At 39.6% G+C, this 26,906-nt stretch overlaps 1 protein-coding gene across 3 annotated transcripts; it reads left to right on the forward strand.

Annotated features, from left to right (window-relative positions):
- Nucleotides 1–778: 778 nt before the first annotated feature.
- LOC109967644 (solute carrier family 12 member 7-like) lies at nucleotides 779–26,906 on the forward strand. 3 transcript variants are annotated; one of them, XM_020613374.1, is made up of 28 exons: nucleotides 779–1,266; nucleotides 1,357–1,595; nucleotides 8,486–8,577; nucleotides 8,961–9,092; nucleotides 9,911–10,042; nucleotides 11,760–11,814; nucleotides 13,692–13,822; nucleotides 13,915–14,039; nucleotides 14,118–14,222; nucleotides 14,815–15,026; nucleotides 15,225–15,392; nucleotides 15,501–15,599; nucleotides 15,797–15,854; nucleotides 16,144–16,318; nucleotides 17,831–17,949; nucleotides 18,116–18,214; nucleotides 18,302–18,421; nucleotides 18,930–19,034; nucleotides 19,876–20,044; nucleotides 21,081–21,276; nucleotides 21,610–21,779; nucleotides 22,184–22,315; nucleotides 22,547–22,654; nucleotides 23,153–23,248; nucleotides 23,940–24,109; nucleotides 24,620–24,634; nucleotides 24,889–25,022; nucleotides 26,176–26,906. In XM_020613374.1, exons 2-28 carry the CDS (start codon nucleotides 1,466–1,468, stop codon nucleotides 26,265–26,267), a joined length of 3,339 nt encoding a protein of 1,112 aa, XP_020469030.1. In that variant the 5' UTR covers nucleotides 779–1,266; nucleotides 1,357–1,465; the 3' UTR covers nucleotides 26,268–26,906. The 3 variants fall into 3 exon arrangements, with proteins under 3 accessions (XP_020469030.1, XP_020469031.1, XP_020469032.1); XM_020613375.1 differs by lacking the exon at nucleotides 23,153–23,248; XM_020613376.1 differs by lacking the exons at nucleotides 779–1,266; nucleotides 1,357–1,595; nucleotides 8,486–8,577; nucleotides 8,961–9,092 and having other exon boundaries at nucleotides 9,995–10,042; nucleotides 14,815–14,930.

A 26,906-nucleotide genomic window follows, 5' to 3' on the forward strand; every position in this document is an offset into this window, starting at 1 on the left:
TAATAACTAAATTATTCTGTAGGATTTTGGCAATGGTACAGCCAAGCTATTATAAATACATGTACTAAAGCAGAATAACATAAACAAAGTTAAGACAGTCTATGACTTAGCTAAGCCATACTATATGAATATGCTTTTGCTCCAAGCTAGTATTTTATTATCCCAAACTTTTGTTAGATTTTGCCATTTGGTTAAGTGAAAAACATTACAATGGAAAAATTAGAACATCTACAGGAGGATTATATAGTGCAACCTTTTTATAAAAAGTGGAAATAACATAATTTGCTGTGAATCAGGTTATGCTAAAAAAGGAAGCCCCATTCTACATTAGGATTGAACCTGACAACAAAAGTGGCACTCTCAAATTGAGTCTGCTCACATTGTTTAAAAAAACCTTTATGTAAGAGTGCCAATGAAATGACCATTCACACAAACGGGAAACTTTCTAATTATTCTAGCTATTCAAGTTTAATTGTGCCCATTGTTATTCATTGCTCCTTTTCCCCTGTTGATTGTCTATTGTAATCTATAGTATGTTGGTACTGAGAATACAGAGGAAAGATAGCATCCAAGGTTTTCAAGGTGTTTCCTTTGCTGGCACAATGTGTGCGCATATGAAAGTGTGTAGTGCTATTCTGAGCTCAACGTCAGCACTACATCACTACCCACAGTGCACTGTGGGTAGTGGGTGTTGCTTTTCCCACAGTGCATTGTGGGAAAGGCAACACCCATTTTATATACCTGGAGGAAACCAAAAAGGGAACAGACTGAAGGGGAGGAGGAAACATAACCAAAGCCAGAAGAACAGACAAGAAAGGAGAGCGTGCTGAGTTCATGTTTGTTAAATATAAGCCAGTACCTTCTTTTTGGATTTGGATAGAGATACTTAGGCTACGTCTACAGATGTTTTGGAGTTAGTTTCTTTTTTTTTTTTTTTTTTTTACCCTTTGGCATTCCAGAGGTGTGTGTGAGCTAAGTGGGACGGTCAGAAAAGAGGGAGGAGCTCCAGGGTTCTCTGTGTATACCTTCCAGCTCTGAATGGTAAATAGTGGTCACATGGGGCAACACTCTTAGAGCAGTGGGGAGAAAAGGGAGGGAAAAGGAACAAGGAAAGAGAGAGAGAGAGAGAGAGAGAGAGAGAGAGAGAGAGAGAGGAGATTCACTGGAGAACTTTGATCTGCCTCATGTGCAGGAGGCAGCACTTTTACCCTGAGTTTAAAACCCACAGGATCACATTACAAAGACAAAGGAAACAACAGATCTGGAGTGAGTACCATGTTATAGTCGAGCTGAATCTTCAGCTTTCCTCACCAGAGCCCTCACAGGACTTCATGTCTTTCATCTGACTTCCTTTAGATACTTTTTTACTCATCCTAGTGGGAGTGAAAGTTCAGCAGCTAGTTCCATCCTGGTATCGTCACTCGTGCCCTCTTCATACTTTCTTGTGGGCAAGTAAAAACCTGAGATGCCCACTAACTTCACCGTAGTGCCTGTGGAGGATACAGAGGAGGGCAGCAGCAGCATGGCTACAGCTGGAGGTGGCAAAGGGTTTGAGGAGGAAGACGATGAGAACAACTTCCAAGGCTCTCACATGGGTAGGAACACATCGTAAGACCATGCATTTATTTTGGCTTGTACAGACACATGCATGCTCATGGAGGTCAACTTTTAATACCTTATTAAATCTGTTTAGAATGCTGGGGTAGCCAAAACCAATCCCAGCATGCACTGGGCAAAATTTAAGGCTTAAAATGTTTAACCTGTATATAATTGAACACGTACAAATAAAAGCATGCTGACACAAACAGGCAGATACATGTAATGGCAGGCACATACGTTTCTAAGTATGATACTGTTCAACTAGCTAGAACTTGCAGGACAGCAAGATTAGTGTTGGAGGGGAGAGAAACTGTGTTGTTGTTGCTGATGTCAGTGTTAATAATTGATGGTTGCTTCATGATTGTAGTGAAGGACTATTGTAAAAGAATATAACCTACAAATACAGAGTAATAGAGAGGCTGTGGTGTTGTTAAAAATAGGTTTGTTTTCATGCTGGCTGACAAAAAGAAAGTAGAAATGTTGCAATGTTTCATTTTATACTAGTTGATTATAGTACCCTCCAAAATGTTTGCAGTGATTAGAACCTGCAGTACATAACGCTTAAAATTCTTTACACTGCTTCTTCAGCTCTCTTGTTTGTCGAACTTGCCTAAGAAAATAAACTTAATGTAGACTATTTACATACCCAGATAAAGAGCTGGGTTTGTAAATGATCAACATTATTTGTATCCCTGTTTTGCTAGGTGTCTGTCTACAATAATATTTATACTGGGACCAGGAAAAAGAATTCATTCATATTTAATACATTTAAATGATTGATTTAGCTTAACTTTACCAAACTGCAAAAGTTATTATTACAGTGTCTTGCCCAAGGACACTTCGACATGTGGACTGCAGGCACCGAGATTCAAACTGGTGATCTTCCGGTTGGTAGGCAACTGCTCTACCTACTGAACCGCAGTGGGTTTAGACTATTTTAATGGGGAGGTCAGTTTGGGGCACAGATTCAACAAAGCCAGTTGACTGGGAGCAGTTCAGCTTAAAGTTGACAGGGGGATGTGACAGTGGTGTGGTGGGTAGAGCAGTCGTCTCCCAACCGGAAGGTTAAAGGTTTGAATCTTGGTGCCTGCAGTCCACATGTCGAAGTGTCCTTGGGCAAGACACTGAACCATTCCGTTGCCCCCAATGGTTAGAGCCATCGGCTGAGTTGGCGCCACAGATGGCTGCCATTGGTTCTGTACCGGAAACAAATTCCTTGTGTGTAACATACTTGGCCAATAAAGGTGATTACCCTCCTTATCCTTAACTTTGGAGTGCGGGAGGAAACCGCACAAGGATGAACATAAGACTAGCTGAGATTTGTCTGTGGGACTGAGCACCATGCCACCATGCAATGTATAGCTGTTGACTGGTGCAGGAGTCTCTGAGAGATTACCTCCTTTTCTTGTTTCTCCTTATCCATTATCTGGCACAAATCCAAGAGTTTTTACAACAGGTAAGGACTCCTCCTTCTGCTCCTTCAGCTCTTCCTTCCTCTGTGCAGGGACTGACTGACCTCTTCCACAGCCTTGACCTTGCTGGTAAGCTCCAGGTCGGTGGTTGTCAGTTCCTCCAGTCTTGTTTTCAGGCCCTCCAACTAACAAAAGACTTAATTCCTCAGCCCTTGAATCAGATCCAGATCTTCTCTCACCCTTTAAACATCAGAATTTGTTCTCTGCCTCAGGGTGTTGCTGATGGCTGTCTTTTTGCTGCTGTAACGGCTCATTCAGCTTCAGTCTCCAGGTCTGCTCTCTCTGGAGCTCATGGTCAGTGTACCTGCTTCTACAAAGACTTCATCTGTTTTGTAATGGCACCTCCCTGTGTGTGAGATGTCACAGAGCTTTCCAAGTCAAGTTGTTTCTCTTCTGTCTCTTTCTTGCTTATTTGTGCCATGTTAAGGCAATAGTAAAGACTGCAAATGTTATTTATGACTGGGCAAAAACATAAAAAGAGATTCTCTCCACCCAGCTCGTTGCGTTTGCCTGTCTCTTTGAGGCTATTTTGTGTTTTTGGTCATTTTGCATCTCTTTGTAGTCATTTTGTGTCTCTTTCTAGTTATTTTGTATCCCTTTGTATCTCCCAGGTCATTTTGCATTTTTGATCATTTTGTGTCTTTCTGTAGTTATTTTGTTTATTTTGTTTTACATCTCTCTGTAGTTCCATGTCTTTTTCTGGTCACTTTGCATCCCTGTGGTTCTTTCATGTCTGCTTGTGGTCATGCTGTCTTTTTTTTGTTTTGCACCTCTTTTAGTTGTTTTACTCAGTGCCTTAGTTTGCATCTCAGGCTCTGCTCAAGGGACCTGGAGCCTTTACCTGGTAGGCCTGTTCATTAAACAACAGAACACATCTTACACGTCTTAGCGTGTGTGCATAAACACTTCAGAGGGAGTAATGATGTGATACTAAATTATTTGGTTGTGTGTGCTGTTACATTTAGACAGACTGACTTGCATTAGTATCTGACACAGTCCAGTAGAATCCTGTGTATTCACTTGCCAAGTAGCTGCTCTTGTCAAATTCCACACTGCTTCTGTCTGCAAACTGTGTGAGTGTCGGTTCCTAAAAATTTCAACAGCTACATGTTTTAATGAGACTGTTCCTGCTAAGCAGGAAGCTATAGTCCATATTGTTTTGCGGCAGCCTTCCCTGAAGTTATCTGTAAACTTATCTCAGTTTGAATACAGGGTTATTCTGTGAGTGACTGGGTTGTTGATGTTTTTTGATAGCCAGAAACTATTCTCTCAAAAGTCAGTGTGACCTGTGTATACATGTATTCAAAATCAGAGCCTCAAGGACTGCTGCAATGGGATATGATCATTTTTCCCCTTAAGCAATAATGAAATTTCCTCAAAGGTTGTGTCAGCGTCTCAGTTTAAGTGTCTGGGATTGTTGAGCTGGATGATGATTTTGTGTAGTAACTCCCGAAAATTAAAAAAAACAAACAAAAACAAATCAAGACATGATTTAAAACTTATAACATAAACCAACCCCTAAAATACTTCACAAAATAAGGAAAATTAATGCAAAAAGATTTTTTCACATTGCTATCTCAACTGAGACTGTCAACAACAGTTTCTGTTGTGTTTTCTACAACCTGTCCCTTTAATGGCCATAGAAGATTTATAAACCTCTCTTCACAGGCTGACTAGTACTGTTCATGATAAGTAAAATTTAACATGTAAATTGTTGATGTCACACACATTTTTCCCCATTTAAACAAAACTTCCTCAAATCCAAACTTCTTTTATAAGACCTCTGTAACGGCTGAGGTCACAGGACATGCAGCACTCAAAAGGACACACACCCATGACTACACAGACAGTGCTGATTAGGTGAGATGCCATCTGTATAAACATTAACAAATCAGCACCATCATTTTCCAAAGCAGTATCCTATAACTAGCATGGTGTTTCATTTTGTTCCACTTCCTGCTTTTGCTGTATTACTCCTAAGGCTAGGTTGTTAGGTTTTGCATATATTCTTTTAGAAAAGATCTGAGGTTATGTGAAAAATAAAAAAGTGTCTTACCTCGAGAATGCTGTCTTGGATTGTGTCAGCTGTTGCAGAACTATTATTTTCCAAGGTTTCAAAATGCACTAAAATATGGCATTAATGCTTGGCCCTTGGTGTCTTAGATCAAATATTCATTCAAAAATGAGGAAAGCTGTATAAAAACAAGCAGAAGTGGTGAACATTTTGATTAAATGTTAGAACAAAATGAAAAAGTGGAGAGGAAGTAAGCCTGGCATCAGTTTTCTGCCTTTATTAAAATGGAGGAACAGCAAACGATTTGAGGTTAGAACAACTTTCTATTCATTCTGGGTAAGTTAATCAATGAGAATAAACTTCCCAAAGTCAGGATGTTCATCATTTTCATTCCTAGATCAACAAGTTTTTCCTTTGAGGCATTTCCAGGCACTTCTAGCAGCTGTACAGCAGAAACGGATGTTAGTCATTATATGTAGCATTGTTTCCAATGTATCAGCATGGTGTGGTAGGCTGCTGATAGAAGCACTCCTCCTGTGCAGTCATTGTAAAGGAAGTTTATTTTTAGTCAAGTCTCCCATAACTCCTGTCTCACTGGACTGTCACTTGTGCAATGCCTTACCAAGCCAGTTTGACGGTCGCCCAGAAGAAAGGACTATTTTAAATACCTTTTGTCTAGAATGTTTCTCCTAGACATAATTAAGCTTGTTTTAATATCAGTATAATATTTTTATCAAGATTTTTCCCCCCTCACACCATTTGTCTGATAGAATTCAACTTTTGGAAAATCATTGATAAAAAACATGCTGTTAAAAACAAGTTTTTAACTTGACTGTCACAATTCCTCAGACAAATGATTCAATTATGTTGTACCACATTCTGTATAATATATTGGTTTTTTAGATTAGATTAGATTAGATTAGATTCAACTTTGTCATTACCCATGTACAAGTACAAGGCAATGAAATGCAGTTTAGCATCTAACCAGAACTGCAATAACAGCAGTGCAGAGTGCACAGTAACTACAGTCTGAACAGTCAGAACTAATTTACCGATAGATATGTACAAATGATATTTACAGTAAGATATGTAGGGTATGACTACTGTACATATCTGCTGTATGATGTACAATGGTAGAAGTTCACCAGGATGGCTGAAGACAGGTGGTTCTTCTTCAGTGTCCTCAGGAAGAAGAGGCGCAGGTGAGCCTTCTTAACCAGGCTGCAGGTGTTGGTGGTCCAGGACAGATCCTCTGAAATGTGGGTCCCCAGGAATTTGAAGCTGGAGACACATTCAACAACCATCTCGCTAACATGGATGGGGTTGTGTGTGCCTCCTTTCTCCCTCCTGTAGTCCACAATGAGCTCCTTGGTCTTATTGGTGTTAGGAGCAGGTTATTGTCAGCGCACCACACATCCAGGTGTTGTACCTCCTCCCTGTAGGCTGAGTCTTCATTGTTGCTGATGAGGCCAATCACTGTGGTGTCTCTAAACTTGATGATGGTGTTGGAGCCATGCATAGGCCTGCAGTCGTGGGTGAAAAGGGAGTAGAGGAGTGGGCTCAGCACACAACCCTGTGGTACGCCAGTGTTGAGGATGATGGTGGAAGAGCAGGTGTTGTCTGATCTAACATGCTGAGGCCTGTTGGTCAGAAAGTCCAGAATCCAGTTGCAGAGGAAGGTGCTGATGCCCAGGTCACCAAGTTTGGTGGTTAACTTGGAGGGAATGACCATGTTAAATAGTGAGCTGAAATCCGCAAACAGCATTCTTGCATAGGTGTTGTTGTCCAGGTGTCTGAGTACAGAGTGCAGTGCTATGGAGACTGCATCCTTGACACTGGCACAATGGATGTGGCTTTGAAGCATGTCGGCATAACTGTTTGGGCGAGGGCCGGGTTAAAAATGTCTGTAAAGATGCCAGCAAGCTGTCCTGCACATGCCCTGAGCACGCGTCCAGGAATTCCATCAGGGCCAGCAGCCTTGCATACGTTGATCCGGCTCAGAGCAGCATGCACGTAAGTGGAGGTGAGTGTGAGTGGCTGGTGATCTGTGGAGGGTCTGGCATTGATAGTTGTCTCCTTGTTGTCCCGGTCGAAGCTAACATAGAAGTCATTTAGCTCACTGAGGAAGGAGACATTACACTTGAGTCTGACTCAAACATATCAGAATCAGGATATTTTATTACAAACTTGAGGCAGAAGTCATTATATAATGGCATTTTTATTTATTAAAACATTTATGATGATCCACTGATCCATCCAGAGCTTCACAGGATGCACTCCTTCATAGCTCTTAGTTTACTTTGGTTGTCCTAAGTTCTAAGGCTGAAAACTAGAGTTGCAAGAGATTCTTGAAGATGTTTCACATCTCATCCAAAACGCTTCTCCAGTTCTGACCGACTGGTGTTGAGTCGCTGCTATTTAATGTCTGTGGAGTCATTAATGCATTCAGGGTGAATTAAGTCACTTGTGAGTTGTTGCCCCATCCTGCCATCATGTGGGTCATTAGGATCACATTAGTCAAGGTGTGGATCATGTGACCCTTGTCGTGGCAAGAGTGAGATATCAACTAATTTAATTCAGACAAACCATTACAATTTAAAGGATCATTTAATATTACAATTATTCTGAATAGAGTAGTATTTAAACAGATAATCTTGTAGTTAGGGAACAGAGATCAGAGAACAGAGACTCTCCTCTTGCAATGGAATAGATAAAGCCTAAGAAGATTGTTAAAGCACCAGTCAGTCAGGTCATTTGTTATTAGTCCTGAGTCAGCATCTTCCCCAGCCGGCTGGGTCCCCAAAAGGTACATCGTCTACTGTTCACTGCAGCATGGTCCTCTCCTCTCTCCTAGGCTCACTCCTTTATCAGCTTTAATAGCTACTTCCCAACAGCTGGACTCTGTCCATCTTGACATCTATCGGCCCCACTTCTCACTCCATTCTGAAAACCCTCTACAGCCTTCCTAGAAGACAGGAAGGTTGACTCCCAATGTTCTGGCAGAGGCCCTCACCAAGGAACAGAGCCATACTTGGGATTTAACTAGGATTCTAAGTATTAACTATATAACCACTTATATAAGCCCATTGTCCACCTCACATGAACTTAATAAACACATAATCACTCAGCTCTCCCTTACACAAGCTAATACCAAATAAAGTCTATATGAGCTACATACTGTTCTATTACATATTTCTTCTGGAATCTGATTTATTATTAACCACCACACCCTAATGACCCACATGATGATGAACGCAACAGTGATGCACCACTGGTGCAATAGAACTTACATTGCAGCTGTTACAGATATTACACAGTACCTTGTGACCGTTGTCTTGGTGTCACTCTAGCAATAATATAGGTCTTACAGGATGGCGGTTTCTCCTCTATGTTTCAATAGGAGATGACAGTCAGAGGGAGTCCAGTCCATTCCTTGACACAGACAATGATGAAGAACACTATTACCAAGGCAAGACCATGGCCCTGTTTGAGGTGAGGCAAAAGTGATATTTCTCTAAATACAGTTAAAATATTTCATGCATACATTTATAAAATTGCGTTGTTCACTAATCTGATGTATTTAGAGCAAGTTCATGTTGCACATTATACACTTGACTTTGTTTTGGTGTGCCAACGTATATTACTTAAAGGCACAGGTACTATAAATGTGGTTTTACTGGTTTCAAACCTTGGAACCAGCAAATACAGACATTAGTAATAGTGATAACCTTTCAAAACGAAGTAAGAGTGCCTCACACAAGGCAGCAAATTCAAATAGAAAAATCATTTTACAGAAAGCAAATAAATTGTTCTAGTTATGGAAGTTACAAAATAAAAGCTATTCCTTTTCCTTCATGTTGTCTGCCTCTCTGCAGGAGGAAATGGACAGTACCACTATGGTATCATCACTTCTCAACAAGCTGGCCAACTACACCAACCTGACCCAGGGCGTTCGAGAGCATGAGGAGGCAGAGAATGCCGATGGAACCAGGACAGTCACCGTCATGGTAAGGGCTTCTTTAGTGAGCCAGTGAAAATTTAGATACAATTTAAACTTTTGAGCCTGCAGGTGTGTAATCTGTAGTACAGACTGTCAGTCTTAATTTCCAGGCAACCTGTGGTTTTGCTTTAGGCACCAATTTCAGGTTTCAATATGGTATTTAAAGGACTCCTAAGCAAACAGTAAGTCCTGCATCGTCATGTCTCCCTAGTCTGCACAGTTTTCTAGGTGGACTATCACTGTCACACCCATTGAATGCAGATTTAAAGACTTCAGGTGTGTTTCTTTTCCACTTCTGTTTTATTCCCTTTGTTCGATCAGTCCTATATTGCTCTACTGCAAAATTTGAACTCATCCATATAAATACATTATTGATTCAATACAACTAAATAGTGGTACTGGAAAATACTAGCTGTTGATTCCTAATTCATTTTCAGAAATCTTTAAGGGGAAAAGTGTTGCAGTCTAACTTTAAATACATTTTACTGTAGACTAATCGTTTTGAAATCAGTGAGAAAATTACAGAATGCATTAGCATCTAAAACAAAAACCAACATCTCAAAGGCTAAATAAACCTTAAAAAAAACAACTTAATGGTTTGACTCCAGCTGCTGTGGTCTCATGTTAACATGGGTCAAACTTTTTGATGCACCTTTGCTTAGAACAAGGACTCGAGTAAATTTTGATCTCATCTTTTACACCGAAAGAACATTAGGGATCTTCTCTGACAAAAACAAGGGCATGCATTTTATTTAAAGACAGAAATCTGTCTTCCTTCCCTTTCACCTCTGATTCTCACTGGTGTGCATGTTCATCTATTCCCAGATGCCTCAAATGGGAACCTTTATTGGAGTTTACCTGCCGTGCCTGCAGAACATCCTGGGTGTGATACTCTTTCTTGTGGGTACGGCAGGAATTCTAGGATCCTTGGCTATTGTCTCCATGTGCTGCCTCTGTGTAAGTATGTGCCAACCAGGCCAGCTTAACATATGTACTTCCTTACAGGGATAAGTAATGTGAATAAATACAAATAGATCCTCTTAGTCATTCTGTATATGCCATTACAGTGATATGTCTGAAGTTGAGATTTATGGCACTGCAAACAATAGACACTAACAGCATCATTACGCAACCTTGGAATTAAAAGCTGTCAATGTCAAAGTAGCTCAAAGTAATGAAAACAGGTGGTGGTGGGGGGGTAGCATACATAGTTACTTTGACATTGACACCATAGTGAGAGTACACAGGTCAGACACAATAGATAGCCATAAACAGAGCTGAGAACTTAAAAAGACTGATAAGCAAAGCAGCTAGAAACAGGTAGGCCATCTCTCACAAATGAGAAGTATGCACAAGACACCAAAAACCACAATAATACTTTCCTCTTCAGCTCAAAAAACTGCACTGAGAATACAAAAACACAAGAGAACAGGCAAATGAATAGATACAGATACAACAGTCAAACCCCAGTTCAGGGATAATCACGCCATTGAGGACTTGCAGAACAGGCTGGGGCTAGACAGGTGGTAAGTCCAACTGACAAAACAGGTCAAGTAACAGGTACCAGAAAACAGGAACGATGGAATGGCTGGAAAATACTGTGAGTGACACATACTAGGCGGACGAGGCGCCAGAGGCAGGCAGAGTTTGGATCAGATTGCAGATAGGCAGGGCTCAGGTCCAGAGAACATGTAACAGGAAATGGCAGGACAGCACTTAATGCAGTCAGAGAGGCACATAACAGGTTTGGTGACAAAGATCAAACAAGCAGAATTCAAGTCCAGGGATAAGTGACATACAGCATGGCACTGGATCCTGATGATTATCTGGTAACTGGAGCAAAGAACCAAAGCAGTATATGTAAGTCAGAGACAAAGGGCTACAGGTGAGAGGAATTAGCCAGGTGATTCAAATCAGTCACTGATTCTGAGCTGATGTACCAGAGTCAAATTCTTTGTGTGTCCGACACACCTGGCCAATAAAGCAGATTCTGATTCTGGTTGGCAGAAGTGAAGCTGAAGAGAATGAGATAATGAAAACCCAGAAGTTCCTTTCACACTTTCACAATAAGAGTCTCTAGCAGGAAGTTGGTGGGGAACATGACAATATAATATCAAAATCCTATCACCTTCTTAAATATGTTATTTCACTTTTGCAGATAGAGCAATTTTTATTTTGCTTGGAATTTTAAAGTTATCTGCTTAGATGGAAATCAAGGATTTTTTATTTTTTTATTTTTTTACATGTGCTCCAGAATTATGATTTCCCTCATGACTGCAATACAATTTATAATAGTAGTAATTTAAAATACTAATAGATAGACTTGGAGGTCTTAGGTTTTTTCTTAGAAGACAAGTCATTTCAGTTGTACAAATTAGAGACCTTTTTCTTTTGTATTCAAGATCTAAAAAGAAGACTTTCTAGACTTGCGTGATAATGGCTGATGAATCAGATTGGTGTGGACTCATAATTTGCAACTTCGCTTTCATATTTGTTACTCTGTGGACATATCTGAGTGACCAGCTGCAGTTTTTACTTTCATGAGGAAAAAGTGTTAGTAAAAAACAATAAACATGCAGTATATGACATTTTGAGCAAGCTTGACACCATTTAAATATGATATATCATCTTTAACACAATGTTTTGAAACAATAAACCTCTTTTGTTTTTGCAGACCTTGCTGACAGCCATATCAATGAGTGCCATAGCAACCAACGGTGTTGTTCCAGGTACATTATGAAATGTTGTGTATTGAAAAATGTTGCATTTAATAGATCCACCAAGTCTAGGGATATGAGAAGCAACATAATGTCAGTGTTGTTAGGCAAACTATATCACCTATTATTAAAGCAATGGCTGGAAGATTAAAGGTTCAGTACATGCAAAATGCCCATGGCTGCTCATTTTGCTTGTCTCCAGCCATTTAATGTTTAATTAGCTTGGCACCCTTCATAACTCCAAATAGTTTTTAATTGTTTCAGAATCAGAGAGCTGAAAAGCGTCTTCCTTAAAGCAAGAGGACAGTTTGTGAACAAGCACAACTCCTGTTGCCGGTGTTGTGTCGCAAGTGGACAGCACAACAAACCTCAACAGCATTAGTTAATATGAATTTCTCATCAATAGATGGGTCAACAGCTGTATATGTACTGATGAAAAGAGATGTGTAACACTCTAAACAAAGCGGGTAATTAAGAAACCCATATTTTAACTGGCATAATGCAGACATAGTAACTTCTTCAACCTTACAACAGTTCTCTTTAATGTTACAGAAACAAGGCATTAACAGACATACAATGTGTGTTTTTTAAACTTATCCTTAAGTCCTACCCAGTATTGGAAACATCACTCCCTTTCAAGTAGCTCCAAGGTTCGTAAATCAAACCGCGTCTTTCCCCACATGACCAAAGTAGTGATCCCACATGTAGTGTGGCAGTGACAATAACATCATGGGTTGTTAAACCACTGGTTTAACAGATCACATGCTGCAGACACACTGGCCTAAAGCAGTCAAAACAAACAGGTACTGTGCTCCAGAGGAATCCAGCCTTGATGAAGCTCATCAGTCATCACCGCTGGGGCTCCATTGGCCGGCTGCTTGTAGTTTAGACCCGGTCAGGTAAAACTGGCCCTATACATGAACATTCCTGGACATGCAGTAACCTCAGGCCCTGTATTTTTCTCCACATCCTCTGGTCACAGTGCAGTAGCAGGAGGGAAAACATATCCACAAAACCAGCTGCAGTCAAAAAATTCCGCTTTTACAATGGTACAATGGTCTTTTCTTTTTTTTAACATAAGTTTCATTGAAAACACACATAACAAACAAGACAATGTAATAATATGGTGGGGGCACCTGTAGATGTCAGGCAAGCTCACATGAACGCGCAACGGTCTGGATTTTATGCCCATTCAAGGAGGTCCTTAAACTATCACGTAATACTTTATTTTGTTAGAAAAATGTTTTGGGAGCAAGAGTTTGTGAGACATGTATAAACCGAGTTACTTCTGCATAGAAATACTAGAACATACGTACACCTCATTTTTTGAGCTTTAGGTCAAGTCTAAGATGTGAATTCACCACCGTAACACTGTAGATAAGTCAAAAAACAAGAAAAAGCATGCCATGGGCCCTTTAAATTAAAACTGTCTGGCCCCTCCCAGAGCTGCTATAGCATGTGCCTCAGGAGTTAACATGTCCAAAGTTTACACATTCATACAATCTTCGAACTAGTGTCAAAAAGAAAAAGGCACAAAGGCAGACTGTTCAGATGATATTACAACTGCAGTGTGTCCAGGTGGCTTTTTATACACATTACCTGACACCAGTTGGAGGCTCTGGATTGGTGGGACCAGGTAGGTGGTGAGAGGAGGGAGCAGTGGCCTGAGTGGAGAGGCAGTAGGTCCAATGATCCAATCTGTGGGCACCCAACATCTGAAAAAAGTTACAGTTTAATTTCAATTAAAAACATGTAGTTACATATCAGTGGTCTTCATGGGAACTGCTTGGAATCTATGAAAAATGTTACTGGTGTTATTAAACTTTTACAAAATAAAGTGTAAGGAATGACTTTGGTAGGATTCTAACCAGCATTCAATTCCTCTAAAGCCGGTGGCTCGTACTACATGATCTCCAGATCCTTGGGTCCAGAGTTTGGTGGAGCGGTGGGTCTCTGTTTCTATCTGGGGACCACCTTTGCTGGATCCATGTACATACTGGGCACCATAGAAATTCTGCTGGTATGTCACTGTCTCACTGTCAGATAAGAGAACATCAGTAGTTACTTCTGCTGCAAATTAATGACACACTCTCTTTTTGCTGTCACTGCCAGACGTACATTGTTCCAACAGCAGCAATGTTTAATGAAAGTGAAGATTCACCGATGAGCAACAATATGCGTGTCTATGGCACGTGCTGTCTAGTCCTGATGGCACTGGTAGTATTTGTAGGGGTGAAGTAAGTATCCGCATACACACAAAACCAGTACATATCAACACACCAGCACATTCCCACCTATTCCCCGTCTCTCCACAGGTATGTGAACAAACTGGCTCTAGTGTTTTTGGCCTGTGTGGTTCTGTCGATTCTGGCCACTTATGCAGGAGTCATCAAGACGCTTATTGAACCACCTGAGTTTCAGTGAGTTGCTAATAACCATGTCTCATTTAGCACGCAAGCATTTTCAACAGTGAACTATTGTTACTGAAATACTCAAGTATCCTACATGCTCAACTGCCATACTCCTTAACTCCTTGACTATTTTGACATAACAGCTCATACTATCCTAATAAACACCAGGTTGAAACAAATTTAATTTAATCTAAATCTGATTAATCAGATCATCCTTGAGTCCATGTGGACGTTTTTGCCAAATTTGAAGAAATTGCCTCAAGGTGTTCTGGAGATATTGTGTTCATGAGAATGGGACAAACATATAGTACTTATCGTGCATAAGACTGCATGGACAACCTGATATCATAAAAACTGCTTTAAGATATTGTGTTCATGAGAATGAAACAAACATATAGTACTTATCGTGCATAAGACTGCATGGACAACCTGATAACATAAAAACTGCTTTAAAAAACATATGTCCCAAATGAATATGCCTCAAATGGTTTGCTGCCTGAGACTGAAATGGAATTTGTTGTAATCCTTTGTTTCCCAGAGAACCTGAGCTCCATTTGCCACAGCAGATCTAAGCACACTCCACTTTTCTCTCTCCCTACAGTGTCTGTCTGTTGGGGAACCGCTCCTTAAAAAATGAAAAGTTTGAAACATGTCTAAAGACAGAGGTTGTGAAGAACAACACTGTGGCCACCGAACTCTGGTCCCTTTTCTGTGACAGTAAATATCCCAACGCAACCTGTGATGAGTACTTCACTTTAAACAACCTGACAGAAATACGGGCAATACCTGGGTTTCTGAGAGAGGTTATTCAAGGTGAGGGGAAAAACAAGGGACAAATCTGAGGCAAAGCCCTGTAGGATTTCCTCTTGTCCCACTTTCAGGCTAAATCAGTGCAAGAAACTCAAAGCTAACGACCAGATTTCATGAAAATTTCTTGATGTATTGCAGTAGATTAATCCTATATGTTCATCCAGTTTCTATTGCTTTCCTCTCTGTCTGTCTTTCTGTTAGACAACCTCTGGGGCAACTATGGTCCAGCTGGTATGATGATAGAGAAGAAAAGACAGCCTTCAGCACCAGCCCAGGAGTCCTCCAAAGACATCTATAATCCATATGTCTTCAATGACATCACCACCTACTTCACTCTGCTGGTGGGAATCTACTTCCCCTCTGTCACAGGTAGACAATACAGATGATACAGCGCCTCTGTGAAAACCCAAATCTTGATCTTTTATGACCTTTTAAATAACCACTTTTTTCCTTTGTGTGTGTGTGTGTGTTTTTCAGGTATAATGGCTGGTTCCAATAGATCTGGTGATCTCAGAGATGCTCAGAGGTCAATCCCAGTAGGAACTATAATGGCTATTCTTACAACCTCGTTCTTCTGTATCCTTCTCTCTGTGTGTGTGATAGTATTCAGCACATTACTATAGTGTGTGTTCACATACAAGCATCAGAACTTTTACTGCACAAGAGGTGGTGATTGTTAGATTTTTTATTTATACACTCGTGTCTCATAGAACAGGCTGTTACTGCAAAGAAAATCCACAGTGCAAGTATATTTATTTTAACTTCGTGGACAGACATCTCTTGTGTGATCTTGTTCGGAGCATGTATTGAAGGTGTGGTGCTGAGAGACAAGTAAGGGAATTTTTAATATACTTCCTACATCACAGGTTCTAACGGGAAAGCAGAAGCTTTTGATATAGTTTTCTGTAGACAGACTCATTAGTGTTGAGATGTTCAAAGTTTGAAAGCAATATCTACGGCTTTATAATAAAGCCTTTGGATTATAATATTAATGTAATTCAAAAGTGAATTACTCCAGGGCAAACACGTGGTATAAAACGTGGTTGTTTATTAATATATTGTGAAAGAAGATAAGCACACCTTCAGTAGTAAAGTGGACTTTTGCTTGTGGTTGTTTCAGGTTTGGGTTCTCAGTAAAGAAGACGCCAGTGATTGGTGCTCTGGCCTGGCCGTCACCCTGGGTGATTGTGATTGGTTCATTTTTTTCCTGCAGCGGGGCAGGGCTTCAGAGCCTCACTGGCGCCCCTCGGCTGTTGCAGGCCATTGCTCGGGATGGCATCATTCCCTTCCTACAGGTCAGTGTTACAGGTTTGTGATTTTTAAATGTTACCGTATGTCTTTATAGCCAAGCACAACCAGAATGCACAATTACTGCTGGTTTTTATTCAGTTTGGTCTTAAACGAGTTTATGGATTTCTTCACATGGCACATCAGCTCTGTTATGTATAGGTTGATTAAATTAGCCCAGGACCTTTGAACAACATAAGGCAGGGGAAGCAACAACAATAAGTCTTTATTAACAAGATTTACTGCAGTAGACTATGTGTGCTGAGGGGTTTGTTTTGCTAACCAGTTCACTTCTGCCACAGCAAAACAATATACAAATGTCCAAACAGACCAACTTCTAACCTCAGTTAAAACCTAATGAAACAACTGGTTTGGGGTAACTGAAGACATTCATTTCAACTTTAGGCAGTCTGCAGCTGCTACACAGTGAAAGGAGTGATCAGTTCTCTTTACAGAATTGACTGTAAAACATCCAATATTTGATTTAAAGGCACCCAGTGGAGTTGTTTTGTAAAAAAAAAAAAGACAACCAGTGTTTCTCACCACAACATGATGATCCTCGTGCAAAAGCCACAGATTTGTCCCCTTGACCTCCTCTTTTATTGGTCACATCTCGCTTTGCTTTAGAAAAACATTTTTAGAGTCTAACTTCAAGTCAGGTTTTTATTTCCACCACAGTACAGCGCTCCACTGTTAATATTTTGTTGATAGCTGTGGCTTTTTCTTGTTTTGGGTCCTTTAAAGCTGCTGACACTGCTATATTTGTTTGCGACAACAGGGCTTGAGGCTTCATGGCATTAAAATGGTCTTTTTATTCTTTGATAACAGTTTTTGTATGTTTTTTAACAAAAGATGCTAAACAGACTACCTTATATGGTAAATTTAGAGGTGTTGATTATGCTAATGATGAAATCTCACAAACACACACCTCCTTCAACAGGTGGCATTCATCAGGCTGAATCAAATGATTTATGAAAGGTTTGTGCAGGTTAGAGAGATTATGAAACTTGGTGAGACACTGAGCAAACCTCACAGACCACAAAGTAAGAGAAAATTATAATAAGAATACACAAATGTTCTTGCCTGTGGCCTGTTGTGTACATCATTGAGATCCAACAGATGTGGTGAAAGCATTTCCCTGCACTAATTTAGAATAACTGTTTATATATACAGTCTTCAGATTAGTTGGTATTAGTCTGACATTTTTGTTTGATAAATGACCTAATTAATTAATTAAATGAAGTAATTAATTATCACATATATGATATTTATTTTAATTATGCTACATTACAGTAAGATTCATGTTATAATGCTCCAAGCGATTAGTACTAAAGTACTGACATATTTTATATAACATACTGTATGTATAATACATCAAATAGAATAATAATAAAGTGGAACTATAGCTGGCATTTTACTGAACTGTCTGGCCTTGATGTGTTTGTATTTGTTTTAATGTTTCTGCCATTTAATTTTGTACTGTATCAGACCTTCTTCTTCTGCATCTTCGTCGTCCTCAGGTGTTTGGTCATGGGAAGTATAATGGTGAGCCTACCTGGGCCCTGTTCCTGACAGTTGGGATCTGTGAGATAGGAATCCTCATCGCTTCGTTAGATGCTGTGGCCCCCATCCTCTCCATGTATATGGTTTAACACTGTAATAAAAAAAAATGCTACACTTTCTGCAACACATACTTATAGTCATAGTTTTGTTTCTAGCCTTTTTTTTTCACCTGCAAATGGGGAGAATGTTAATTCTAGTTGTTTTTGTATTGATTTATCTTTCCCATTGATGTGTCTGGTCAGGTTCTTCCTGATGTGCTATCTGTTTGTCAACCTGGCCTGTGCTATTCAGACTTTGCTCCGTACCCCCAACTGGAGACCTCGTTTCAAGTTCTATCACTGGTGAGATCAGTACTTACTGTGTTTGGACTCACATATTCTGCTCTTTAAACTAGCAACAGTGTGTGTATATGTGTGTGTATCCTGTAGGTCCCTGTCCTTCTTAGGAATGAGTCTGTGTCTCTCACTCATGTTTATCTCCTCCTGGTACTACGCCCTGGTTGCCATGATGATAGCTGGCTGTATCTACAAGTACATTGAGTACAGGGGGTGAGTCTGTGGGTTTCAGGTCATGAAATCAATGAAACGTTACATTATCGGTAGTATCTAAGCCAAAATATGTACACTCTGATTTCTAGATATCTACAGATATCTGTCTATTACACATGCACTATATCACATTTTTTATTTATTTGTTTATGTATATACTGTATGTATGTATTGATTTAGATGTCACAGAAGAAAACAATGAAATTATGATTGTATTTACATTATTTCTGCACCACTGAAAATCATGGAGTGAGTTTGGAGTTTGATGGTAGTACCTGCCAAAATAATTTTGGTAGAATGGTGGGTGTTAATTTCGACCCTGGTTACAGTGGTGACTGCCATACCTTAACACCCAGGAGATCAGATTTGATCTCACTATTTAATCAAAGACAGTTGGTTCAGTATCAGGACATCTTACGTTCTGTCCATGAAAATATCATTCCTTAAAATCCATGTAAAGTGTTGCAAAAAGAAGTGAAACTTCCTGACTTGGACCTTCTGGTTTCAGGGCAATGAAGGAGTGGGGAGATGGTATCCGAGGTCTGTCCTTAAACGCGGCACGCTACGCTCTTATCCGGCTGGAGGAAGCACCGCCACACACCAAAAACTGGAGGTAAGCGTGTTTATGTGTGGTGATTTCCTTCATTTGTTGCATATCAAACACAACTGGAACAGATTTCTTGATTCCAGTGTTTTAAATGTGTGGATTTGCTGCTTTTCACAAATAAAGAGCTACCTTTTGTGTACATTTTGAGCACAACATTGTTTTTTCATAAATCAAAAACACTTTTCTCTCACTGCGTATGGTCACAAAAAAGTTAATGATAAATAACTGAACTGAATAAAACATGTCAACCAAGAAAGAATGGATGGCAGAAGCAGATTACAAAACAATGAGGCAGAATATGCTGAGTGGAAACATGCTTAATGTTATGATAAAATTGAAGCCAGGCTCACAGTCATTCTATAGCATTTTCCTTTTTAAAACAGTGGTATTAATTCTTTTCTTCTTCTTCTGACACAGTTGTTCTATAGCATTTGTATTGCATTTTGCATGTGTTGTATTCTGTAGGAGCAGTGAGAACTGAAGGGCCAGTTTAGACAATGGGCTTATGAACCATATATTTGTTTGTCTTTCTGTGGATATCTGTGTTTGTATTTTCCCTGTGTCAATAAAATAAATAAAAAATAAAAATTTAAAGTAATATAAAATAAGTAGAGCTATTTAAGGATGTCGGCTTTGGCTCAGAGAACTTGGACTTTTTTTTCCTCAGTCTCCTAATCCAGTCAAAACAGGAAGGGAAAAAAAAAAATCTAAAGTTATTCTTTGAAATTTCTAATGACTAATAATTAAGTATGAAGAAATCCATACTTTAGATCTCCCCCATTATTTGTTTTAATTATTAGTGCTTATTTTGCAATCAGTTTTGACTTGTATTTTTGTCTTTCTTCAGACCTCAGCTGTTGGTGTTGTGTAAGCTGGACTCAGACCTGGCGGTAAAACACCCTCGTCTCCTGTCATTCACCTCGCAACTCAAAGCAGGGAAGGGACTGACCATTGTCTGTTCAGTCCTTGAGGGAACCTACATGACCCGGGGAAATGACACCAAGACTGGAGAGCAGGTTTGTCCAGTGTTTGAATATCTTCCTTTTCTTGTTTAGTCCTATCTAGTATTCTCCAGGGTTTAAAGCTACAACTATTTTCATTAGGGAGAGAATTGGGGACAGCTTCTATTCAGACAGTCTCTCATGTTGAATTCATTACTGTAAAACAACTCATTCTAGGACAGTAAACCATGGGGGGAGATATTGCATAAACATGCAACCTTTACAAACTCTAAAATGAAACTCAAAGCAGTGACTTTTTTAGGGAAACTCATTGTTCAGTGCTGTTTGAATGCAACAGAAGAAATTACATTAAGCTTGAAAACACCAGCTGGCTGTATCCTAGTTTACAGGCATAATATAATATACACATTTAACCATTTACTTTGTATGTTATGAATCTGTTACCGTGATATGATCTCAATAAATGGGTATACTGTATATGTAAAGTATTTTGAAAGCTATAAATTGATTAACATAATGATGTGTGCTACTGCACTGCAGTCTGGTAACTTATGATTTAACTTTGATATCTGTGACATTGACTTCACCTCAAGTTGGACTTGAAATGAAAAATGGGTATTTTAACAGCCATAGCACATATTTATAAACCACTGATGAAATAAATTACACATTTAAAAACTTTGTTGTCAAAGTAATCTTGAACAAGAGGTTCCAACATCGTACACAGGCAGTCAATTCATCATATGGCACAATCTGAGTCTTTTTAATATTTAACAGTCTTTTTAATATTTTCACCAGGTGTTCTGTCACAGAGGACACAGTTCACTATGTGCTGGTTTAATCCCACAGGATGTTGTGGGGACGTCAGTCTGTTTACAATCACACTGTTGGGACTCAATGTTCAAAATTTAAATCATTACATTTTAGAGTGATGACTTAGTTTTAATGTTAGGGTGAGAGTAAGTCTCCAGGAAATGAATGTAAGTCAATGTAATGTCCCCTACAGTGATGGAAACACAACATGTGTGTGTTGTAAACCTTTACTGCTCTGCTTCTGTCTCCCTCTTTCCACTGCATGTGCTTCCTGCAGAACTTGAAAGCTGCTATGACTGCAGAGAGAACCAAGGGCTTTTCCCATGTGGTGGTGTCATCCAACCTGCGTGATGGTTTCTCCCTGCTCATCCAGTCAGCAGGACTGGGAGGAATGAAACACAATGCTGTCCTGATGGCCTGGCCAGCTGGTTGGAGACAAGCCGGAGACTCCTCTGCAAGGAGGAACTTCATAGGTAAACTACGCAGAGGAAGTGCATGACAAAATACAATGACTTCATTTTCATTTCAGTTCTTTGGTCTCACCTTTGAAAAAATTCATTTAACTCTCCAGTGCTAAAAAAATGGCATTGAAAGAAGTTGGTATACTGTATATATACTATTATTATATGAATTTCATACATTTTACTAACATTTTAATTTATTTTGCAAGGAAAGATTTCTTATATTTCAAATAGGTAAGTTTCTAACAATTTTATTGACTTATCAGTTTAGCCAAGGTTTCAGTGAAAGTATTTAGTATTTCTAATCCAAAAGTTCACCTCTTACTGACATCTCTCCTTTTCCAGAGACAGTGAGAGAGACAACGGCAGCACATTTGGCTCTGCTGGTTGCTAAGAACATCGACCACTTCCCTGCTAATCAGGAACGTCTGAAAGTGGGAACCATTGATGTGTGGTGGATTGTACACGATGGTGGACTGCTCGTGCTGCTGCCCTTTCTACTTAGTCAACATAAGGTTTGTGTCTATATTTGTTTGTATTTCTCTTTTTACTTATTTGTTTTTTGTGAACTTAAGCAAAAAAATGCATAATTAAAACTTGTCACAACTTGTTTTTGATATTTTAGGATTATATTATGAAACATCACGGAACAATACAGACTTGCTGTTATAATTACTGACTAGAACCATGGTTAGGCCAAAGGCCCTTTTAAAATCTAAAGTAGAATTAATATTTTCAACTAATAAAATTAAGATTAAAATAAAATTTCCCCTTAACTGCATGTCAAAAGGGAATCTTCTTCTATGGCCAGACATCTGGCCAAAGTGCTCTTTTACCTCTCACAAGATCAGATAGGATTTGGTAGCCTTCTACTAGCAGCCTAAATGTGTACAACCGGTAACTGCCATTAATGCTGTAGGTGTGGAGGAAATGCAAAATGCGAATCTTCACAGTGGCCCAGATGAATGACAACTCCATACAGATGAAGAAAGATCTCCAGATGTTTCTCTACCATCTACGCCTAGATGCAGTAGTGGAGGTGGTGGAGATGGTGAGACCATTTGCACTTATTCATTCAGTTTGCATGTAATAAGTAAAGAATATATTTAGTCTATGCAAGCAATTACAGCTGATCCATGTAGTTTTATCAAGCATGTTGCAAGAGTTTGGGTTCATTTTAAACCACTTTGGACAAAAACATCAGCTACAGCTAATGAATTATATGACAGTATTTTTAAAATAACTGATACTGGATTTACTAATGATCTGTTTGTCCCTCCAGCATGACAATGACATCTCAGCGTTCACATATGAGAAGACACTGGTGATGGAGCAGAGATCCCAAATGCTGAAACAGATGCAGCTGTCTCGCATTGAAAGGGAGAGAGAGGTATAGTAACACTCACCCAGTAACATGTTCTTGTGGAATGTAAAAAAAAACACACAAAAAACTTGTTGCCTGAGACCAACATGTCAGTACACAAACCTTATAAGGACAAAGATATTGTATGTAAACATTATACATTTTATAAATTTATAATGAGTTGCATGATGCAAATTAACCAGGATGCAAGATCTACAGTAGGAGTAACAAAATTGTATTGTATGCAAATATAATGGCAATGAAGCAGAAGTAAATTCAATGTGTTACCAAGGTACACTTAAGCACTGTCAACAACACAGTAAAATACACAAACATTTTGGGTAAATGTTTATGTAAAAACTATAAGAAGATGGCTATGACACTTGAAAAATGTATTCCATTTAAAAACATTTAGATTAAAATTTAAAAGTGATATTACAAACATACACCACAGTATCCTGTTCTGCTGTTGTTGACCTTTGAACTCTTCCCCAACTTTGCATTATGATTGGACAACTGGCTCAGATTCAGAGCATCACAGATGTATTGCGGGGCTCCATAAAGAGGAAGAAGACATCAGGTGCCCCTTCCCACAACACCCCGTGCAAACCAGAGGATAAGGTAGCCACCAAACAGTTTGTAGTAGCCAACCATGCTGCCATTGTTCCATCCATTTATAACGACTACATTACTCAGACAGTGTTGTTAACAGAAGCTGAATTTACTTTTCTTGCTCTGAGGATGGCACCGTCTTCTTTATTTAGCACTAGTTCATGAGTTTGTTGTTTTCCCCATTCTCTCCCCCCTGTGGCTCAGGACGTAGATCGGGTCATTTCCTAACCATAAGTTGGAGGTTTGGTCCCTGGTCCATGTATCCAGTCCACGTGTCGAAGTGTCCTTAAGCAAGACACTGAACCCCAAGTTGTTCCCGGTGATATCACCGGTTTGTGAATGCTTGTGTGGGTGAATGGGTGAACAGACAAATAGTTTTAAGACCTTGTTTATGCTTCAGTGCATAGAAAAGCACTATACAAAAAAGAAGTCCATTAACCATACATCAACGTGCTGCAGCTGTTGTCTAGGAAGAAACCCAGAACCAAGAGCTGCCACTAGAGGAGGACAAACTCTTCAATCAGTGTCTTTTAATGTGCATCCCAGCAGTGGACGCTCACATTCAGTATTTCCAACCAGGACTACTAACCATTATGTCCACTTCCTCAGAGATTCTTATCTGCATCTTATGTTTTATTCATTAGAAAATGATTGAGATGATGAGACTAACATGCCAAACTGTCTTCTTGTCCTTTGTTAGGCCCAGCTGATCCATGACCGCAACACAGCATCTCATTCTGCAATGAATGACAAAGCTGCAAGCCCCACACCAGATCATGTCCATATGACCTGGACCAAAGACAAACTGGTCAATGAGAGGAACAGGCACAAAGAAGGCATGGCAATTAAAGATATGCTTAATATGAAACCGTAAGTAGATCCAGTTCTCCTGCATAAATTGTACAGAGATACACTCCCTGAGCCTAACCCATCGAATATGATGTCTGTATTAAACAAAAACAATGACTTGAATTTTTTTTTATTGTAAAGGTATTTACTTTTATTATTATTGTTATTACCTATGTTATATGTATGCATTCATACCTGTTTCCATTGTCCTACACTGAGTTAGTCGTACATTTGTAGTGCTAACAACCAAAATGCTGTGAATAGCTAAAAAGCTACTGAATTGCTCCCTCTTAAAAATTTTAGCACTTATCCTATTATATTAATCAAGGGCTTTTCCCTTAAGTGCATTCAGTAACTTCCTTGCATATCTGTAATGTAATTTCTTTGGCAGAGGAGTGCTAATCTTCTCTACAATATCAACAAAATCCAAGAAGAGCCTGAGACAATAAAATCATCTTAGTAGCTCAAAATTTCAGAGAGAAGCAGCTCTTAAATCTTGGATTTGTTCTTCTTTTTGGTCTTTTCCTCTAGTGAGTGGGAGAATCTGTAAGTCACTTTATTTCTCACTTTTTGTTTGCATGTGCATGAACTCTCTATGTGCACGTGTGAAAGAATCAGCTCTGCCGCTATGCATGTGGAGAAAGTAGCTCACCAGTCCAGTTTGCACGAGCGTCAAGTGCAGAAGTCATATAAACACCTGCATGCTTCTTCACATTCCTCATCGCCCCGACTGTGCTTTCTGTACTTAATGTTATACTGTATATTAAAATACAATAATGTACATCTCTGGTTTAATGTAGCAACCAGTCCAATGTAAGGAGGATGCATACAGCTGTGAAGCTCAATGAAGTGGTCGTCAAGAAATCCCGTAACTCACACTTGGTCTTACTCAACATGCCAGGCCCACCGAAGAACAAGAAAGGGGATGAGAACTGTATCCTTTTCCAGATAATCAGGGCCTAGGACTTCAGAACTAGTAATCCCTAACTGAGTGGATCAGAGTTGGATTTTGGGTAGTTCAAAAGCAAAGAGCAGGATGAGTAACTGTGGACCGTAACATCTTGCACTGCGCAACCACTCAGTCTCATTTGAGCAAAATGGCTAGTTATACTGTCTGTCTTCCTTATGTTATTCTTTATATCCACTAGGTGTGGATAGGTAGTATTAAAACACTGATATTCAGGAATTTGTCATTTTCAAAAGTCTGAATCTGGGTCAGGGTGCTCTTATCCTGAAGTGCGTTGAAGTACTGGGGCAAAATATGGCTTAGTTGTCTGATCCTAGGTCCACATGTCAAAGTGTCTTTGGACAAGACACTGAACCCCCATGTTGCCCCCGATGGTTAGAGCCATCGGCGGTGCAGATGGCCGCCTTGGTTCTGTAGCGGAAACAAGTCCCTTGTGTGTGTAACATACTTGGCAAATAACGGTGATTAGCCTTATCCTGATTTGAGGCTATGTCAGTGTTTACACATTTGAGGAAGGAGTGGATGTTTGTAAATCACATCTCTCTGTTTGGGATGCCAGAGAAAGCATTGGGGACTTTTACAGCATTTCAGGTTACACCACAGTTTAATAACTTAACCAAATGAAATAAAATTTGGTTGCAGACGGCTATGTGATTGCAGTTTAGAAATATGTTACCAAACCAATACTCAAGTTCAGTAGCAGTAGACATGCACTTTCTTCTAAGCTCCCTTTCGGTCCACACTTGCACAATAGAAGCACCATAAACCAAATTACATTCAAATTAACAGTGGTGCAGCTGTGCTCATTTACACCATCGGTATTGGTAAATACTGTGCTAAACTGAAAAATTGCAGTCAGAATATTTTGTGTTTCAGATGGTAATTTGCAACAGGTTCAGTAAACATCCACCACTATATTTAAATCTGATTACAAATAAACCAGTGAATTAAATAAATGTTAGCATTTCGCCACCATGATTTGAGGCACTGAAACAGCATTAAGATTTTGATGTTGGAAATAAAATGTACCAAAAAAAAAAAAAAAACTTACTGGCACATGGCGGAGTGGTTGGAAGTGGTGAAAGGTTGCCTTAGTCCTTAACTAGAATGTGTTTCTCAGATATGGAGTTTTTGGAGGTTCTGATGGAAGGCTTAGATCGTGTCCTGTTGGTTCGTGGAGGAGGTCGGGAGGTCATTACCATCTACTCCTAGCACCAAGATATCCCTAATTCTTTAGAAAGACACTGGAAGAAAACATGGTTGAACAGTGAGAATGCTGGGGGGCAGATGGAAGTGGGGGGGAGGAATTTAAATGAATGGCTTCAAGGTGTGACATGGACAAAGATGTCTGAGGAGGTACAGTACTCTCTTCTCACACTGTCTGAAGAAGAGTGCTGGTTGGAGGACGCTGTGAAGCACAGGAGAGTCTGCCGCAGCCACAGCATGTTTTTTGCTCAGATAAATAATTTGTTTCTAAAAGAGGTCGTTTCAATTTATCATGTTTGCTACTGCTTTAGGCACTTGTTGGAGGAAACGACATGAACTATATGTTTTGTTGTTTGCTTTGTTTTTTAAGCATTCCACCGATTTTGGTAGTTGCCAATGAGCCAGTTAATTTTAAAAAGAAATGCTGACATAGCTGACAGTAGCTGTAGCATAGCAGATAGTGTTGTAGTCAAAACCACCTAACCTGAGACCAAGTGAAGACCAAGTATTGTTAAACACACAGTCTTATAAGGGGGTCTAGTTTGGAGCAGCTATTGCCATGTATTACTGTAAGTGCATTAGCTTTCAGCCTGACAAGCTAAAGGGTCACCTGCAACAATAATTAAACTACTTTTCTTTGTTGGC

This window comes from Monopterus albus, unplaced genomic scaffold (genome assembly GCF_001952655.1).
Source record: "Monopterus albus unplaced genomic scaffold, M_albus_1.0 scaffold133.1, whole genome shotgun sequence".
In the NCBI taxonomy this organism is placed as follows: Eukaryota; Metazoa; Chordata; class Actinopteri; order Synbranchiformes; family Synbranchidae; genus Monopterus; species Monopterus albus.

Excerpts from the sequence above, each read along its gene's own strand:
- LOC109967644 (XM_020613374.1), top strand. The coding sequence starts at position 1,466 with ATGCCCACTAACTTCACCGTAGTGCCTGTGGAGGATACAGAGGAGGGC. Across the intron at positions 20,045-21,080 it reads ACACCAAGACTGGAGAGCAG|AACTTGAAAGCTGCTATGAC; the intron begins GTTTGTCCAGTG and ends TGCTTCCTGCAG. Across the intron at positions 23,249-23,939 it reads CGTGCAAACCAGAGGATAAG|GCCCAGCTGATCCATGACCG; the intron begins GTAGCCACCAAA and ends GTCCTTTGTTAG.